General features: G+C 41.8%; 1 protein-coding gene across 1 annotated transcript in view; it reads right to left on the minus strand.

Annotated features, from left to right (window-relative positions):
* Positions 1 to 1,724: 1,724 nt before the first annotated feature.
* The window catches only part of STXBP3 (syntaxin binding protein 3), a 59,608-nt gene continuing 41,805 nt past the window's right edge, over positions 1,725 to 19,527 (minus strand). Inside the window, exons 12-19 of the mRNA XM_075182610.1 lie at positions 13,375 to 13,440; positions 12,861 to 12,941; positions 11,545 to 11,683; positions 9,312 to 9,418; positions 4,739 to 4,831; positions 4,394 to 4,479; positions 3,378 to 3,526; positions 1,725 to 2,597 (exon numbers count right to left, since the gene is read on the minus strand). Of these exons, the coding sequence (XP_075038711.1) occupies positions 2,500 to 2,597; positions 3,378 to 3,526; positions 4,394 to 4,479; positions 4,739 to 4,831; positions 9,312 to 9,418; positions 11,545 to 11,683; positions 12,861 to 12,941; positions 13,375 to 13,440 (819 nt within the window). The 3' untranslated portion in view covers positions 1,725 to 2,499. The remainder of the gene's footprint in view (positions 2,598 to 3,377; positions 3,527 to 4,393; positions 4,480 to 4,738; positions 4,832 to 9,311; positions 9,419 to 11,544; positions 11,684 to 12,860; positions 12,942 to 13,374; positions 13,441 to 19,527) is intronic.

Consider the following 19,527-nt stretch of genomic DNA (forward strand, 5'->3'; position numbering starts at 1 on the left):
TCATTAAATATGTAGAGCACTTTTGATTTTGTGAGTGGTGTTGATTTGGAGTCTGAATGCCTCCAATAGGAATACCCTTGTCCTCTTCTTTCACACTGTCAACATTAAACTCAGTGGCAGGGTGATGGTAGGTGTTAAATTCATTCCCCACATGATAAAAGACAAGGTGGGTGTATATACAAACAGTAAATTTACAGTGGTGCATAGTCCAATTTTGCCAATACCACAAATAAATACCCTACTTAATTCCACTTAAAAAACTTCACTGCCTCAAATAGCAGGGAATTAATTTACCAGGCATTTTTTTCCATGTGTACAGGTGGTCTTTATACTGTGGTTTAGGATCAACATGATTTAAAAGTGTAACAAACTCAAATGTGCCATCTACAAAGCTATTCTCTTAGACATCTGCATTTGGACCATTTTATGTCTGAGTACAACGTCCTCTCTCATGCAGAACAGTAGAAGAAATACCATTGATTGGCTACTATACTGGTTGTACTTTCACCATATTTAAAATAAGTTAAAGTTTTAAGGCTTAAAGGTTTCCTAACATCCACAACTGTAAAACAAAAGAATATTGTCAGAAATGTACAGGGATGCCACAACATTAAAACCACTGACAAGTGAAGTGAATTACATTGATTATCTCATTAAAATGGCACCTGTCAAGGGGTGGGACATACTAGGCAGCAAGAGAACACTCAGTTTTTTAATTTGATGTGTTGGAAGCAGGAAAAACGAGCAAGCGCAAGGATTTGAGCGACTTTGACCAAACTGGGTCAGCAAATCTCCTAAATGGATTGGAGCAACGGCATTTGGTTTGTGTGTTTTTACCTTTGCAATCTGGCTGGACGAAAATGAAATAAGTAGACTTAACCTCATGTATCCAACTCCCATTGTCACATAGATTGTAAGCTTGCCAGCAGGGGGGCCTCTCACCTTTTGTCTGTTTTACCCAGTTTGTTTATTACAGTGTTTGTCCCCAATTATAAGGTACTACGGAAAATCTTGGTGCTATATAAATGTTGATGATGATGGAGTAATGGAAGAAGGTGTTCTGGTGTGAATAATCAAGTTTCCTTTTAAATTATGTGGACGGCGGGGTGCATGCACGTTGTTTACCCTTTGGAAGAGATGGCACCAGGATGCACAATTGGAAGAAGATAAGCTGGCGGAGGAAGTGAAATACTCCAATTAATATTCTGCTAGGAAACCATGGGCCATGGCATTCATATGGATGTTACTTTGACACGTACCACCTACCTAAACATTGTTGCAGGCCAAGTACACCCCTTCATGGCAACGGTAATCCCTGATGGCAGTGGCCTCTTTCAGCATGATAATGCGCCCTGCCACACTGCAAAAATTGTTCAGGAATGGCTTGAGGAACATGATAAAGAGTTCAATGTATTGATGTGGCCTCCCAATTCCCCAGCTCTCAATGCGATCGAGCATCTGTGGGATGTGCTGGAAAAACCAGTCCGAGCCATGGAGGCCCTAACTCGCAAATTACAGGATTTAAAGGATCTGCTGCTAACGTCTTAGTGCCATGCCTAAAAGGGTAAAGCTGTTTTGGCGGCTTGAGGGTGACCTTCACAATATTAGGCAGGTGGTTTTAATGTTGTGGCTGACAGGTGTATTCCTTTAATTTCTGTTGACACAGTGTAGGTTTGTGCCAGTGCACTCTAGCATTCAACACCCTCATACATAAAGGAGACTAATACAATTAAAAATATCTTTATTTTCTATTGTATTTTTTTTTATATATATTTCCTTGGTAGAACAAGGTTTACTAAAAGCATAGCAACTTTGTTCCCTTTTTTACCTCTGTGCCTGGTTAAAGATGATAAAATTAAATAAAAGAAATGACAAAAATAAAATGAATCCACTATCTTTTACATGTTAAAGGTTTGCTGTTGAACGTTCACAAAAACTGACAACGCATTAGCAGAGGTATACGTTGTGCTGTGAAGGCCATACACAAACAGTGCCACTAGTAGGAAAAAACAGTAACAGTAGGTGGCTGGACATAGTTGTTCGGCTGTAGACAGATTGTGGAATTAAAAAACTTTTTTGCAGACACTAAGAGTAACGCTTCAAAATCTCATCTGGTGTCACACATGCTATTCAATCAAACTGAAATTAAATTGCACGGTAAATCCTTAATTATTAAAGTAGAATTACATATACAGTATATATTTTAGCATGTATTAAAGCATTAAAAACTCCTATCTTGAGCTGTACAGGCTCATGCTTCAGTGCGTTACTGAGAATTTCAGTGGTTAAATTACATTTTGTTTTAAAAGGCAAAGTTCGTTTTTACAAGCAACATGTATTTTGGGTGACTTCTCTTATGCCACAATTTCCAGTTGGTTGATTGAAAGAAAAACACATGTTTCTCCACAAATATAGACATTTACACACATATATAAACTCAAGGTGCAGATATGCTTCCCTGTAAGAAACGTTTTCACATGAGAGTACTTGATTTATTATTTACTCCATTATTGTAAAGGTTTCTTTTGGGATAGAAGGTTTGGTGAGGTCCCTTATATCATCCAGCATTTTCTTGGGAGTGATAATGTGAGTAGAACCTGGAAAAGAAGAAAAAAACAAAAATATACAGCCGTAAGAAGCATTAAGGAAACTGCAGTGTTTAGTCTCAGGCTGAGCTCAGTTTGTTAAAAAAGGCGGCGTAATGGAATATTTCTTCTAGACATAAAAAAGACCACAATTTTTCTGAATAATGACGGTCTATTTAGAAAAGAACACTCCTAGCAGTTTAAATAACATATATATTAGTAGGACCTTCTTTTTTGTGGTGGTGCCAAGCACTAAACACAATTTAAGGATGATATACAGAGTCTCTGGGACTCCTTAATCAGTGCTACCTCATGGTGTGGTAAGAACATGTTGGCAGCATCTACTGCAATGTTCTCTGCACTCTGATGACTAGAATACTCCTAATTACACATTAACATCACAGACTTGAATTATAACAATTGGCACTCTCACTATAGTTTAAAGCAGGCCTGTCCAACCTGCGGCCCTCCAGATGTTGTGAAACTACAAGTCCCAGCATGCCCTTCTAGCAATCAACAGGTTGTCTATTGGCAAAGCATGCTGGGGCTTGTAGTTTCACAACATCTGGAGGGCCGCAGGTTGGACAGGCCTGGTTTAAAGGGTGAAGAATAGTTAGCTGCATTCAAAAAATATTTTGCTGTAGTTAGGTTCAATGAATCTGGTAATGAAATAAAGCAATATGTAAGATATACATAAATTACTAATATAATGCCTGCACTCTCACAGTTCAACAAATGGAATGCTAATAAGTTGATAAGTGAAGAATGCATTCAGTTGTATACACTACTTACCAATTATAACCTGCACAAACTTGTTGGATTGTGTGACTTCATAAGCACAACGAATTTCAGAATACGTGATTCCTCCAATTACAAAAATAATCAGCTTAGACGTAGTTTTTCGTTCTTCCCGGGTCAAAGTATTGTGCTTCTGCCGGGCACTGAACACAGAAGAGAAAGAAATAAATCCCAACAGGACTCGTTTACTGAATCAGATAAAGTATACATAGTCACAGTATAGTGCTGCTTATCATACAAGGTTTTACCATTGTTAGAACAAACCTGAGAGCTTTGGATGTACATTGCACAAGGATGGACTTTGAAAGAACATAACATCAAAGGCCTTTCCATGCTCTGTGAGGATTTGGATTTTATGGATTATATATTTTCTAAAGTGACTTATGTACTAGACTAAGAAAAGAAAATGCCTGCATTATGCAAATATATTCTTGTACAGTTAAAGGAAATTTTCAATTTTTGGGGGTGACAAGCCATGCCCATCCAATCCAGAGCTGGATGTCATATCCCTTTCACCTTCAGTTACCCTGCAGTGGCTTCAACAGGTCTTCAGCAGACGAAAGATGCATTTGGAAAACAGCTAGCAATACCAGGGAGGAGACCACCAACATATCTACTAGTCTAGGGCAGAAGGTGTGAGAAATTGTGTAACCACTCCAATCCCCAACTGGAAAAAGCCATTTAAAATATATCAGAAAACTGCAAATGCACATATATATGAATGGGTGCCGGTATCCAGCTGGAGCAGAGCTTATAGCACAATCATCATCATCTATTTATATAGCGCCAACATATTCCGTAGCGCTTTACAATTGGGGACAAACACAGTAAACTAACAATAAGACCATTATCTCTCACAAACATCACTGTACTACTTTAATATCATTATAATTATGTCTATTTAATCTTAAGTAGCAAAGAATAACTTATGGGCATTTCATGGCGACAATTGTTATACAAACAAAATATTTAAGGAAAGTATTAACGTGTAAAGGAATAGTCTGACCTACCTGACTGCCCCTGAGCCGTTCCATGCTGCAGGACACTCTGAACAATAGGGCCACTCCCTGGAGTCTAGTTTATTCTCTATATTGTCCTTAAAAGAATCAAATGAAATGTAAAGCAACAATATCTGGGGACAAACACTAATACTATTCAGAAATATTGTATTAAATGCAACTATAGACTCTTCATAGATAAATAGTTTTTCTGAAGTGGAACAAGAGAACAACAGTGGTAGCAATTTGGTTTGCTAGCTGGGTCAAGTAGTATGCTAAACAGCCCAAGTACTACGCACAGGTGATGGGAAGGGCGTAGGCAGGTCCTCTAAGACAACATGACTCCAGTTATCTCACCTCAATGACGTCTTTTATCAGAGGTGTCCACCTAGAGAGCTGAAATGTTTCTTCCCTTGAACGATCCCTCCTGGCTGATCTACGTTGTGAAGACTAGAAAAGATCATAATACATCAAAAAGAGGATTTCACTGTAACTTTAACACCCCTCCCCCTTTTTTATGTCTATAAGTTCCTTGTTTGGGTCAAAAATACCTTTAGATATAAGTACTGTCACTACCACGACTGGCAGTAAAGAGTTCGTAAGGTTAACTCTTCCTATGTAGGCGATATTACCAGGCATGATAATGAGCTTACTGATTTTGTCCCAAGGCATAATGTAACCAGGCAAATAATAATAAAAAAAAAAAATTAGGAGTACTGCATGAGGCTTCTAATAGGCCCAGATCCTAAGGATGAGCAAGGAATCATCTGAAAGAGATGCTAGACCTTTGTTGAAGCAGACATTCGCTGAAGGCACTGACTGAATCTTGCAAAATTTTATTTACGCGCTGGCTGAAACTAGAAAGGCACTCAACATATTAATGTCAGACAAAATAAAGTTGGACTACCAAAGTAAGTTTTACCAGTGGGGGGACAAACCGGGTAAACTCTTGGTATGAGCCCAAAGACCGCAACTATACATCCTACACATCAAATTAGAGGCTGTGGAATTATGTGCCACCTTATCTGATATAGCTGCAGCATTCCAGGGATTTATTCTAAACTTCATAACCTCACCAGCGAATTACACCAAGTAGATTGCTCAAACAGGAATGTATAGCCAGTTATCTTAAACAGATTATCTTTCCCACATTAGACGCCGGGGATATACAAAATGGAGAACTAGAGGAGGCAATTAAGATGACACCCTCGGGAAAGAGCCCGGGCCTGATGGTCTCACGGTATCATATTCATCATCGTCATCATCTATTTATTTAGCGCCACTAATTCCGCAGCATATTAGAAAACCTTCAAAACTAAATTGGTCCCACTCATGCTTCAGGCCTTCAACTCTGTATCCGCACAATCTTACTTTTCTCATTCTCGGACGGCCCATATTACAGTTTTGCCCAAGGAGGGGGAAAGATCCTGTGCTGTGTCCCAGTTATAGACCCATATCGCTGCTAAACGTGGTCATAAAATTGTACGCCAAGTTTATAGCAAACAGACTTAAATCACGTTTGTCTAAGATTATTCATTTAGATCAGGCGGGATTTGTCCCAGGACGCGAGGCACCTGACAATACCACAAAAATATTTGACTTTTGCTACATCCACTTATAATCCAAATGTCCTGTTGTCCACAGATGTAGAAAAAGTGTTCGATATAGTAGAATGGGACTTCATTCTGGATATACTAAGCCACCTGGGTTTAGGGCCATTGGGTTAGGAACGGATTCGAACACCCTTACCTCAGCACATATTAGCGGACATTGAAGGAGATCTCCCATCTGCTTGGCACAATCACAGAAAGGCACCATTTGTAAGCTAGCTTTCAAAACACTTGTGAGAAAGACCCCATTCACCCCGGCTAAGATGCTCCTGACTTGGAAAGTTGGCTATCTATCATAGAACATATGAATCAAATTCTTTATTTATCTAGGTGAACAGAACTGAGTAAGCTCATTTACAAGGTGGACTTGCACGTTTCAAGTCAAGTATCAACGATACAGGGAGATCTGCAACAGACATAGTGAAGTGCAGTACTCAGTTTAAAATAAATCCAGGCATATCATGAGGGAGAGGAGTCAGGAGAGCAGTGTATAGAGTTAGGAAGAGTGGGGTCATGAACTGGGATCATTTTAGGAAGGAAAGAAATGAGATGCTGTAAATATACAAGGAATAACTAAGGTAAGCAAGAGAGGGTGAGAGCTTAAACAACAGACAAGTAGGTGACAATGTTAAGCACTGATGCAAGAAGAAATGAGATTGTTAAAAGCAGGGAGTGGAATATACTAGTATTGTTGAAAACAGTTGCAGCCTTCTGTAATTTTTTTTTTTTTAAGTATAAACTCAAACATGTTAATAAACAAGGTTTATTACTAAATTACTATGACTGACCCAGTCCTGTTACTCATCCTAAAACAGATGTATGAGGACAGAGTGCGCTTAACTGGATCTGGCTGGTGTGTCAAATAATAAGGATGCGTAACTGAGCCTGAGGACAATAACAAGTGAGAGTATACAAAATACTGCCAGAATCCAAGAAACTTGTGTCCATTGTCACCAGGCTTCAGTGGTGCAACAGAAATGGCTGGTCTAACCGAAGATGCCAGCCATCAACCAGAGACTATCCTGGATTGAGAAATAAAGTGAAATGACTACAGTAAAACCGATCCACTACTACAAAGGACAGCTAAAGGTCCTATGAAAAACTGAACAGAGTGGAGATCAGTCTGAAAAACCTGTATGACTTTCCTGAGTGAAATTTGAAAAGTAAGGAAATCAAACATAGAAGTCCTGTCAGACTGGAATGTAAGTTCCTAGATCCCTAGTGATAAACATGTACAAGACATCCGGAAATGTTACCCGCAGTCATCACTACTACAATATTCCTCTAAGATATGCCACACAATCATGCTATGGTGGTAGATCTGTCACCTCCAGGCTTGGAGGTCAAACCTGCACACATGTTCTCTATCTAAGAGTCCAGCACAGAGTTACATACACTATACATTTAAATATAAGCCTTTTCATAGGTACTTTACACATTATCTGTAAATTTTAAAATGTCCAAGACTTTAACAAAGCTGTTGATACATTTTAAGGCATTTTTGGAAGGATATAATCAAAATTTAATATTTGTGTAATTCCCAAGACAAACTCAAGAGTCTGAGGCCTACTTATTGGGCTACATTGCACTTGGTTTCACTAAACAATCTGCAATACGGAGTGCCTCATATAGGTCTCCAGACAGAAAGCTGGGAAAATACAAATTACAAAAGTGGATAATGTGTGAGGCATCTGCATGTATATAATTACCAAGAGCCACATATCCTTGTAATATCAACACTACTTCATGGTGGCAATCTGATCCAAAGACAAGACAAGAATGCCACTAGAACTACTCTTAAAAGTCTCTTCCATTCCACTGTCACAAGACAGGGTTGCCCCTAAAAGTTACTCAATTTAAAAAAAAAAAAAAAAAAAAAGTAGTGTGCCTGGAAAAATGGGTCCATATCCATGTAATACCCACAACTTAATGAAAAGGTAGGTATAATATCATATAAAGAATAAAAAAAAAAATACAATACTCAAAAGGTTTTAATAAACACGTCATAGACATTTGAAGTGAAAACTTAATACCTCAGTCATGCCTGGGGTTATATGGACTATGAAGGATCTATATTCATGGAGCTGAGAAATATTTTTAAATAAACACAATTTTGTCCAGAAAGTCATTCTTAAACATCATCATCTATTAGTCATGTACTCATGGCCAGCAACCTACATAGATGACAACTGGAAGAACTACACATCAATCAATAAGCCACCATTCAGTTACAATATTTGCAACTAACCTACTTACTAAACTTGCTAGATGTTTCACATGAGTGCAAATCTAAATATTTCATTCGAAACGATTCAACAATTTAAAAACAATATTTTTACAATCATAGGTGGAATTCTAAACTGGAAAGAGAACTGTAAAATGAACATGCCGAACTAAGGAGAAGCCTACAAGAGGCCTTAAAATAGTGGGTCATACAATGCATGGTTAAAGAGCAATAAAATTAAAAATGCACAGGCATATTCTGGCATTCACAATGTTGATGTAAACATCATGATAGAACTTAAGATATTGGCTAGACGGTCAGATTTTATTCACTTTGGCCCTGTGAGCGTGGCCAAATTTGAAAGTAGCCCTGTTGCTTAGGCTGAGTGGCAGCATGAGCCAATCTGTAGCCAAGCATAATCCGGTTGTCTATTAAAAGTTAATCAGCCACTTTAGGGTCCAACAAAAGGCTTGCAAATATTTCAAGTTCTGATAAGCTTCTAAAATGTTTACATATGTATTTGTAAATGTTACAGGTAGTTCATTTATAGAACATACGTTTTGTATGTGCGGTTTAAACAATGCATAGCACATTCATATACTGTAAAATGAAGGGCTTTGATAACTGGGGCCCCATTATATGGGCTCACCAAAGAGAATACATAACCAGAACTGACCTGAATGCCCAGAACAGACAGTCTTAGAAAGGATAGAGAAAAAAGATTAGTTCCATAGGCAAGGGGAACACAAAAAAAAGCGACATATTTTGCAAAGGGAGTGAACTTGTGCCCAAACCCAGTGTGCTCCACACTACTATATCACAAACTGTTGTGTGAGCCATGACTAATCCAGAGCAGAGAAAATAAGGAGTGCAAAAAATGAACATAAAAATAAAGTATGAACATATTAATACATAATATATTAACATGCATAATCTTAGCATAAAGTCAAAGTAAGCATACTCAATACTACAATAGTGCATTGCTACAAAGCATACACTTAGCTTTGTCTTCAGAGCAATCCGCCTTTGTTATTTATGTGATCATGCAGAATGTAACTGGATATAAATGACTGCTCCAGGACCATCCCTTACTTACCTTGGGGACAATCGGAACTCCAATGTACTTCCAATTTTTCAACACATCTCCGTCGCTCTCAATCTTGGCATGTTGAATAAGTCGGTCTAAGTTCTCTTGAGTTGTTCCTTTATGAAAAACAAAGGAGGACGAGAGATATTGATAAAATAATATATTGCGTTTCCATCTTCATGTTATATTTGTAATCCATTTTCTGGGGGTCATCAATGAGATAGATTTGTAAAGCAGTGTGAAATGATGACCTAATACCCAATTTAAAGTATTATATAATAATAAACAACCCTGATAGAGCCCAAAGAGAGACTTCGAAAGAGCTGGTACGTTATAACTATATTTTCATGGCCTCCAGCAACTCTAAGGAAAGCAAATAGATGCCATGGAGGTTGCGCATATGGTCAGGAGGAAGAAACCTTGAAGGAGAGCTCACTTAGAGAAACCTTTGATAAGGAATGAAAAGGATTCTCCTAGAGAGAGAAGAGAACCAGACTCGGGTCCAACTGTGAAACTGGTTAGGGCAATAGTAACTGGACACGAGTCACCCCTTCAAGAAAAGTCTTGACCTCAGAGATTAAGGCCAAATAGTTCTCGAAGAAGCCTACACTTTCAGAGAACCGAGAGCCAGTTCAGTGGCAAGCCACTGTGGAAAAAGGTCAGGTCGGTGGGTTACCACTGAATATAAATCCCCCAAATGCTGCAGTATGCCCTAGACAAGATAGACTTCTAGACTGCAGGATTGCCTGACTTTCTGAGAAACCCTTGTGTCCTTGAAACATGGCTGCAGTTGTCACCCTGTTAAGGCTAGGCCCCTACTATGAGTTCCTAACCAACAACTGGATCGAAATCTCCTTGCCCATTAGGATGCGGGTCCTAGTCCTGTAAATACTTTGGTGACATGCTGGACAAACATCAGACCAAATTAAAGAACCTGAAATGACCCTTCCTGAGAGCAAAGCATAAGACACTGCGGAGTCTCGTCCAAATACGCATGTGGGGAGTGTTATAAATATATATAAAAGCCATAAGAGGAGACTGCATCTAAACTTTAAGATCCTTCAAAGTCCAATAAAGGACAGAAGGAGTCAATGGCCTTTCTATAAACTTGAGCACTGCTAGTGAGACAATAAAATTACAAACTGAATTTTGATGGTTCTGTAAACGTACACTGTGCACTTCTGTGTTGGTTGAAAGTCAGAGGTCGTTCCACTAACTAAGCCAGAGGGACTCCTATGAGGATGGAGACTTGGCCACAAACAGGGGTAGAATTGAATCAAGTGAAGAGAGGTCCAGAAGACCAGCCTCAAGTTCCTCAGCCCACTTTCTCCTTAACTAGGTAATTGCAAAGGAGAGGTGTAAAGAGAGTTCAGTAGACTTTCTAGTATCCTTTCAATTGGGGTCCTTCAAGAACGCTGTGTCCAAGCAAGGGGTGATCACCTGTTTAGATAACCTAGAGAATGGAGTGCCCACTAGAAGAGATGAATAAAGTCATATGGAACGTATATGGAAAATGGATAGTGTGCCCTGAAAGATATATTGGTTTGAGAACACTTTTCAGGGAAAACCCACTTTGTTTGAACCACGGACAAGAGGTCCTTATCACAGGGAATGAGCCTTCCTTTGAATATGGAAGGGGAAGCCAGATCCAGGATAGTGGAATCTGGTAAATTCAGCGCAAGTGGCATAGTTTTTAATGAATACTGCAATCAATTCCTTGAAAAGGATCCAACTGAATCCTGTGGCCAATATGGCATTAGTCTGAACCCCTTTACTCCAAACCTCCTTTTTCTGGCAAAAAACACCCAAAATGGATGTTGTCAGCTAGGTTCCAGTGTGTAGATTGTGTGGCTGGCCTCTGGTGAAAAGACACCTTTGAGGTAGAAACGGAGTATAACAATTAAATGGCAACATCGCCACTGTACCCTTGACATTTATGTATTAGAGAATTATATGGGTCAGTCAATCAGCATCATTAACAGCTACTACTGAGAACATGAGGGGAACAATATGCCTAGAACAGCAAATAATATAGGCTGTAAAAAGGTAATAATGATTAGTCTAAATCACAATTTCCATGTAAGAATGTCAGAAATAGGCATTATACATGAATAGGTTTTCATTATCAAAATTATATATTTATGACAACAACAAAAAACATTACTTATGTGAAGTGTGATACTAGTAACATACCAAATTATGTCCCATTATTAAATGGCCTGTTTCTTCATTTGTAACTCACCATTTTCCACAAAGATGTACATAAGAATGGCTCTTATTTTATTATATTTATCCAGGTCTTTGTTGAGCAAAACTGGCAGCAGGACACGCATGTGCTCCTTCACCTTTTGCCCATCTGCATCTGTGCCTAATGCTAGATCCTGCAAAACACAGCATCAAGATTGTATATCAAATTTAACAGTCATCGCACAAAATTACCTGTTTTTCCTAATTCTCTTTATCCAATGCACATTTTAAACTGAAAAAATTACCAGCATGACCCAAAGTACACATGAACTGAGAAATAGGGGCACAAAACTTTTATTTTGAATGAACTTCAGTTCTTGAAATTCATGTCGCCAAAATAAAATTTTCTGTTTTCAGGCTGTAAGATGTCTCTTTATGCAGCGTAACTCTCAGATACACATGGAGCAGGTTTTGTTTAGTTACATAGCACAATCCAGTGACCCCCAAGGCATTGCATACGTGCCAGAATGAGTCTCAATAACCGATCACCTCCATTATATTAAAGTGGTAGCCAAGCAGGAATTAAATGAAAAGGGCGTGATCGATAAGCTATAATCCTGATGTTCATATGAACGGCTCAGTCGAAAAAAGTAGTCGCATCTATATGTTCTTTCATGCCCATGTCAGAATTTTAACACGTGTTCCATGGAGCACATCAGGGGAGAGATCGTTGTAAATACGGTGTATAAAAAAAAAAAAAAAAAAAAGTAAATTAACACTGCCAAGCCAAAATAAGTAAGATAACAATTTTATAAATGGACTTTTAGTGTGCATAAGTCAGTATAGTTTCTCAGGGAACTTGAGAATTAACTACTTTATCTATGATCTGTCAAAATGTCTAGCAACAAAATGGTAGGCTAGAAAGAAATAAAAGAAAACTAAACAATGTAGCAATTCATGTATAATGTTTCTGTACTAGCTCTAAGAATAAACAATCAGAAGCCCAGATAGAAACACAGGAGACCTGAATAAATAAAAGGCATCTTAATAACCAGTCACTAATGACTATTTGTTTTGGATATATGAAAGACCTATTAAGGACTACTTCAAGGTCCAGTTGGTTAAAGTAAAATAAAATTGTACAAAATAAATAACTCTGTTATGCCACTACCGTGCTCTTAGAATATTCCCACAAGGTATATTTTGTTTGTATTGTCCTAGTCACATTGCCAACTTGTTGTCAAAAGCATAGTTCTTTTTATGTGTTCCAGAATTCTGACTGAACATAAAATGAGCAACAAATGTAAAAACAACTAAAGCAAGAATGACTGTTATTTGTTCAGCGACAATTTCACGAACATGTATACTTACTTGCTCAACTTTACACAGCTTCTCAAGGTTTCCCTTGAACTTTTGCATGCAATCCTCAGCAAGATTAAGATGCAATGTTTGCTGGAAAACAGTTTAGCAACAAAGTGAAAAAAGTACACTACATTTCCTTGAAAAATTACTGTAACACCATCATGGTCTATTACAGAGCATTGACTGAAATGTTGAACTACCTTATACTATTTATTAAGTGATTAAAATAAATGCTTAAAACTGTAGATAGATACTAGGCAAAATCCTAATGATACGTGGCACAAGCCAGCCAGAAGCACAGTTGAAAATACTGCTGATACAACTGATTTACTTGGCAATATGGAACTACCTAGAAAAGAAGCTACAAATTGTTGTGACTGAAAATTGAAGAAAACCATCCTTATCCACAGTAAAATCTCAAGACATTTTATGATTTTTACAATCCAACCTACTATGCTGATTGGTACATGCACTGCACGGATTAAATTATAGCTGGGAAATACAATTAAAAATAACTTCTCACCTTGCTGATTTGCTTTCGAATATGAGGCATTTTTTTCATGAGATTAGACAACTTGCTTATGGTGAGCTGCAAGAAAAAATAAACATGAATTATCTTTAATTTTTTTCTAAAGTATAGTTTACAGAGCTTAAACTTTCTTTCAAGTCTCAGCAGACTGTGGCGGATGACCCTTCCTTGCACATGTTGTGGGCAATGTTTTATTTATAATATTGGTGCAGTGAGCCTTGTTGACAATCCTGGTGAAAATAGAAACCTTTATGATTGCATTGGGGGTGAATCAGGCAGCATTATGCTGTCATTGTGGTTCCTGTTCGCAGGAAATGGAACACAGCATTGCAGGAAAATTCCTGGCTGTCCAAAGAAGAGGAGACAGCAGCCCAAGTCGTCCCAGCAGCAGCTGTGCATTGGAGGGGCTCCTAATAGAACCTTCTAGATCCAAATGAATGTAGGAGATTCGTGCCTCCTGCCAAGACTTTGTTGGCCAGGGTGGAGAGGAGCTAAGCCACTCTCAATGTGGCCCACAACCCCTTGCCACTGAGTATAATGTCAAACAAATAGCATGGTACAAGCTAAATCCTCAGGCTAGATAAGGAAATCGTCCAGAACTGGTTAAAGGGACAGGAGGCTGGTGTACCCCAGCAATATATTGTGTAAAAACTGTATAAAATATGTGCCTTGAAGCCCAAAAAAGAGGATTTATGTACTTACGTTAAATCCGTTTCTCTGATTCCGTCTAGGGGACACTGCTTACCATGGGTTGTGGAGGGAGCTTGGGGAGTTGGCACCTAACTAGTTAACTTTTAGTGCTGCTGACAGACCCCTCACCTCTACAATCCCCCTGCCTCTTCCTCTTCCTGTCAGTTAATTAGAAAAGACCAAGGAGAAAAAAGGGCAGTCAAACAAGAGCACACAGAAGAAAAGCAGAAGGGAGGGATCGCAGTGTCCCCCAGACGGAATCAGAGAAACGGATTTAACGTAAGTACATAAATCCTCTTTTCTCTTTCATCCAGTCTGGGGGACACTGCTTACCATGGGGACATTCTAAAGCAGCCCCCTAAGGGTGAGACTACTCTGAAAATCCCGCTCGCAAAGCATTACGAGCGAAATTTGCATCCGCGGATGCAAATACATTAAACAGGTGAAATTTTGTAAAGGTGTAGACAGAGGATCAGGTCTCTCTGGCACCGGACGGTTAGCCTTATGTAAGCTTGCCTAATAGTAGCCGTAATCCATCTTGCAATGGACTGTTTTGAGGCTGGCCAGCCTCTTATTAGCATCATAAAGAACAAACAGAGAATCAGTACGTCTAATCTGAGAAGTTCTTTTGACATAAATGCGGAGAGCCCTAACCACATCTAACTTTTCCATAGACTGTTGATCCGAATGGGAAGTAGATGAGAAGCCCGGAACTACAATTTCTTGGTTCAGATGGAAAACTGAAACTACTTTAGGAACGAAAGAAGGGAGGGTTCTTAACACCGCTCTGTCCTCGTGGAAAACCAGATATGGTTCCCGACAAGACAGAGCTCCTAATTCTGAAAGCCTACGTGCAGATGCAATAGCCAAAAGAAAGAGGACCTTCCAGGTCAACCATTTCAAATCTGCCACAAGTAAAGGCTCAAAGGGAGGCCCTTTAAGCATATCCAGCACCAGATTGAGATCCCACGGTGCTGTAGGCGGAACATAGGGAGGCTGAATATGCAAGACTCCCTGGAGGAAAGTCCTAATATCTGGCAAATACGCTAATTTCAGGTGAAAAAAGACTGAAAGTGCCGATACCTGAACTTTTAGGGAACCTAAACGAAGCCCTGCTTCCGGGCCATCTGAAGAAAAGCCAATAAACTAGGGAGACGAAAAGAGGACGTGTGACATGTCCTATTTTCACACCATCTGATATAGGTTTTCCAAATCCGGTGATAGATGCGAGCTGAGACTGGCTTTCTGGCTCGCATCATAGTGTTCACCACACTGGAGGAAACAACCTCTAGCCCTCCAGAGGCTGGCTTCAACAGCCATGCCGTTCACTGATCTGAGGTAATTCTGGTAACGGAAAGGACCCTGCAGAAGGAGGTCGACTCGAGATGGAAGACGAAACCCCGGTCCTTCTGCCATAAAGAGTATGTCCGCGTACCAGACTCGGCGCGGCCATGAGGGAGCCATCAGAATTACTGGCAGACCTCCTTGTTTTACTCGTCTGAGCACACGAGGAAGCATGGGAATCGGAGGGAACAGGTATCCAAACCTGAAGTCCCATGACATCGTCATTACGTCCACTGCCAGCGCTAAGGGGTCCCCTTGCCCTTGCGCGAAATGCGTGAACCTTTTTGTTGTGTCTGGAGGCCATGAGATCTATATCCGGAAGACCCCACTCTGAGCCAGAGACTGGAACACTTCTGGATGGAGTGACCACTCTCCTGGCATCATCTGATTTCGACTTAAGTAGTCGGCCTTCCAATTTCTTAATCCTGGAATGAATACTGCCGATATTGCTGGAACATATAGTTCTGCCCAAATCAAGATTTGAGTTGCAATCTTCATTGCAGCTACACTCCTGGTTCCTCCCTGTCTGTTGACATATGCCACAGCCATGGCATTGTTGGACTGACGGGGTGGTCCTGAGTTGTTATGCTCTGAATTGAAGCAGCCTTCTCGACAGGCAGGAAAACCTTTTGCTGGCTGGTGTCCATGCGTTGACACGGAACCTTCTGGGATTTTTTTAAATTGATCAGCCATCCGTGGCCCTCGAGGACCACCAAGGTGATGGACAAGTGATGACGTAAGCAATCTACTGAGAAGGATTTGATGAGCAGATCGTCCAAATAAGGCACGACCTGAACTCCCTGAAGGTGAAGACATGCTGCCATAACTGACATGACCTTCGTGAAAACCATCGGCGCTGTTGAGAGGCCGAAGGGGAGGGCCCGAAACTGATAGTGGAAGGATCCCACCGAGAATCTTAGAAGAGACGGATGGTGAATCCATATGGGAATATGGAGGTATGCGTCATTTATGTCTATGGACGCCATAAACCGATCCTTCTCTAAGCCTCTTATCTCATTTCCTCTTGTCTACCTTCTGACTCCCTCTGTCCACCTCTCCCGCCCTTCTGCTTCAGACGATTCCTCTGTCCCCTCTACTTCTTCTACTCCTCCCCCGCCCCTCCCTCATCTCACTATGCCTCCCTGTTCACTTGCCATACCCATACTCTCACCTCGCCCTACTTCACGCTCCTGTCCCCGCACACCGCTAACCTTGCCAACCTTATCCCCATCTCCCCTCCCTCCCTTTCTCCTGTGCCCTCTGGAATGCTAGATCAGTCCGCAACAAACTCCCCTCTATCCATGACCTCCCCTGCCGCTCTCTCTTATGGCGGCCTCTCCTTTACCCACTCCGCCAGACCCCGAGTCCGCCCAGGCGGTGGAGTGGGCATTCTCCTATCCTCCACCTGTACTTTCAGACTCATTCCTCCTGAACCCTCCCTCTCCTTCTCCTCTTTTGAAGTCCACTCTGTCTCTTCTACCCCATCCATCTCCGCGTCTCTGTCATATACCGTCCCCCTGGCCCCTCCTCCCTTTTCCTTGACAACTTTGCTGCCTGCCTCCCACACCACCTCTCCTCTGACATCCCCTCCATTATCCTTGGCGACTTCAATATCCCTATTGACAACCCCACCGACCCTGCTTCTGTCAAACTCCTTGCCATTTCTTCCTCCCTTGGCCTCTCCCAATGGACCTCCTCTTCTACCCACTGCCTTGGTCACTCCCTTGACCTTGTCTTCTCCCACCGTTGCAGTCTGTCCGACTTCTCTATCTCCCCCTCGGACCACCATCTTCTCCTGATCTCTCTCCCTCCCTTCTCTCCAGGGTATCCGCATGCCTCTCTGCCATCTCCTCCTGGATGTCCTCTAGATTTGTTAAACTCAATCTTGCTAAAACTGAACTCATTGTCTTTCCTCCCTCTCGTACCTCCTTCCCCTCTGACCTCTCTATCACTGTTGACAACTCCTCTATCTCCCCTGTTCCCCAACTCCGCTGCCTAGGTGTCATCCTCGACTCCTCTCTCTCCTTTGCCCCTCACATTCACTCACTCGCCAAATCCTGCCGTTTCCAGCTTCGCAACATTGCCCACATTCGGCCCTTTCTCTCCCAGGATGCCACCAAATCTCTCGTCCACTCTCTGATTATCTCCCGCTTGGACTACTGCAACCTTCTCCTTATCGGCCTCCCCCTCTCTCATCTCACTCCTCTTAGATCTGTACTTAACGCCGCTGCTAGGCTTATTTTCCTCTCTCGCCGTTCCACCTCTGTCTCCCCACTCTACCAAGACCTTCACTGGCTCCCCTTCCCCTACAGAATCCTTTTCAAGCTCCTCACTCTCACTTACAAGGACCTCGCCAACTCCACTGCTCCCTACATCTCTAACCTTATCTCTATTCACACTCCCTCCCGCCCTCTGCGATCGTCGCCTCTCTTCCCCCCTGATTACCTCCTCTCACGCACGTATCCAAGACTTCTCCAGCGCCGCTCCCCTCCATTGGAACAAGCTCCCCCACTCCATCAGAACTTCCCCTAATCTGTCCTCTTTCAAACGAACATTAAAAACCCACCTTTTCCTAAAAGCCTTCTAGTCTCAATGCCTAAACTCCCACTAATCGGCTTCCTCTCTTTCTCATCCCTTCTTCCCCTTCCTCGACTCCGTCTCCTTCTCTCCCGTCTCATGTGTCTGTCTGTCTTCCCCTCCCTTTAGATTGTACGCTCCTTTGCGCAGGGCTCTCCTACCGCCTGTTTCCATCACTTTAAACTGCGCTCTCCAGCTACTCAGTTCACCTCCTCTCTAACCCTCTGCCCTGTCTCCTCTTGCTTCTCTCCGCTCCCCTCAGTGACTCTTTACCTGTCATCAGTGCCCACCCTCTTGGGCCATAGTTACCTGCCTGTACTCACTTTTCCCCTCCCTCTCTTTCTTGCTGTGACTGATCCCCCAGAGTTATAGTGCTTACTGTTACTTGTACTGTGCTGTTTCACCTTGTACAGTGCCATTGTTTGTCCTTGTACGGCGCTACGGATACTTTGTGGCGCCCTATAAATAAAAATTAATAATAATAATAATAATCCGTTTATCACCGACCTCAGGGATTCCATACGAAATTTGTCCACCTTTAAGTGTACATTGAGGCCCTTTAAATTTAGGATGGGGCGAAAGGAGCCGTCCGGCTTCTTGACCAGAAACAGGTTTGAATAAAACCCCTGCCCTTTCTGGTAATCTGGAACCCTGCAGATAACTTTTTGAAAAAGAAGAGAGGCGACCCAATCCTGTATAGCCTGCCTTCTTAATGGATCTCGGGGTAGCGGAGTTTGGAAGAAACGATGTGGAGCGGGGCCCAACAGGTCTATCCTGTACCCCTCTGATATAATACCCCGAATCCAATAATCTTGGGAGGATGCTGCCCACTGTTCCTGAAACAAAGACAGACGTCCCCCCCACTGGCGCCCCCTGCAGAACAGAGTGGTCGTCATGACGCAGGCTCCTCCTGGGACATGGAGGCCTAGCGCCTAGCTGCAAACAAGGATCTCCCCCTGGCAAAGGAGCCTCGAGAATTGGGCTGTGTCTCCAAATGACTGTCCTTTAGGAAAGGAGGTCCCCCGAAAAGGCTGACGAAAAAGAGCTGACCCGAGGGTTCCGGCTCCTGCTAGGGATACTGGCAAGGAAGTGCTTTTGCCCCCGGTTGCCCGAGAGATCAGGGTATCCAATTCCGGGCCGAACAAACCTGCTGCTGAAAAAGGAATGGTTTCCACTGACTTTTTTGATTCCGCATCTCCTTCCTATGATTTCAGCCATAACTTCTTCTTGCTGAGATAGATGCAGCCTGAACAGAAGAGGATACAGCCGCTGTATACTGGGCCGCCTTATACAGGTACCCCGATGCCTCCTTCAAATGCAAAGCCAGGGGAAGTAAATCAGAGTCCTGTAATGCCTCTGCCAGCTGGTCTGCCCATGCTTCCATGGCTCTAGCAACCCAAGCTGACGCAAATGTGGGCCTAGAGGAAGAACCCGCAGTCGCAAATATAGATTTTAGCTGGGATTCCACTCTGCGGTGATTGACATCCTGTAGGGATGCAGAACCTGGGGCTGGGAGTAAAGCGTGCTTGGCCAATC

The sequence above is a fragment of the Mixophyes fleayi genome, chromosome 8 (genome assembly GCF_038048845.1).
Source record: "Mixophyes fleayi isolate aMixFle1 chromosome 8, aMixFle1.hap1, whole genome shotgun sequence".
Classification (NCBI taxonomy): Eukaryota; Metazoa; Chordata; class Amphibia; order Anura; family Limnodynastidae; genus Mixophyes; species Mixophyes fleayi.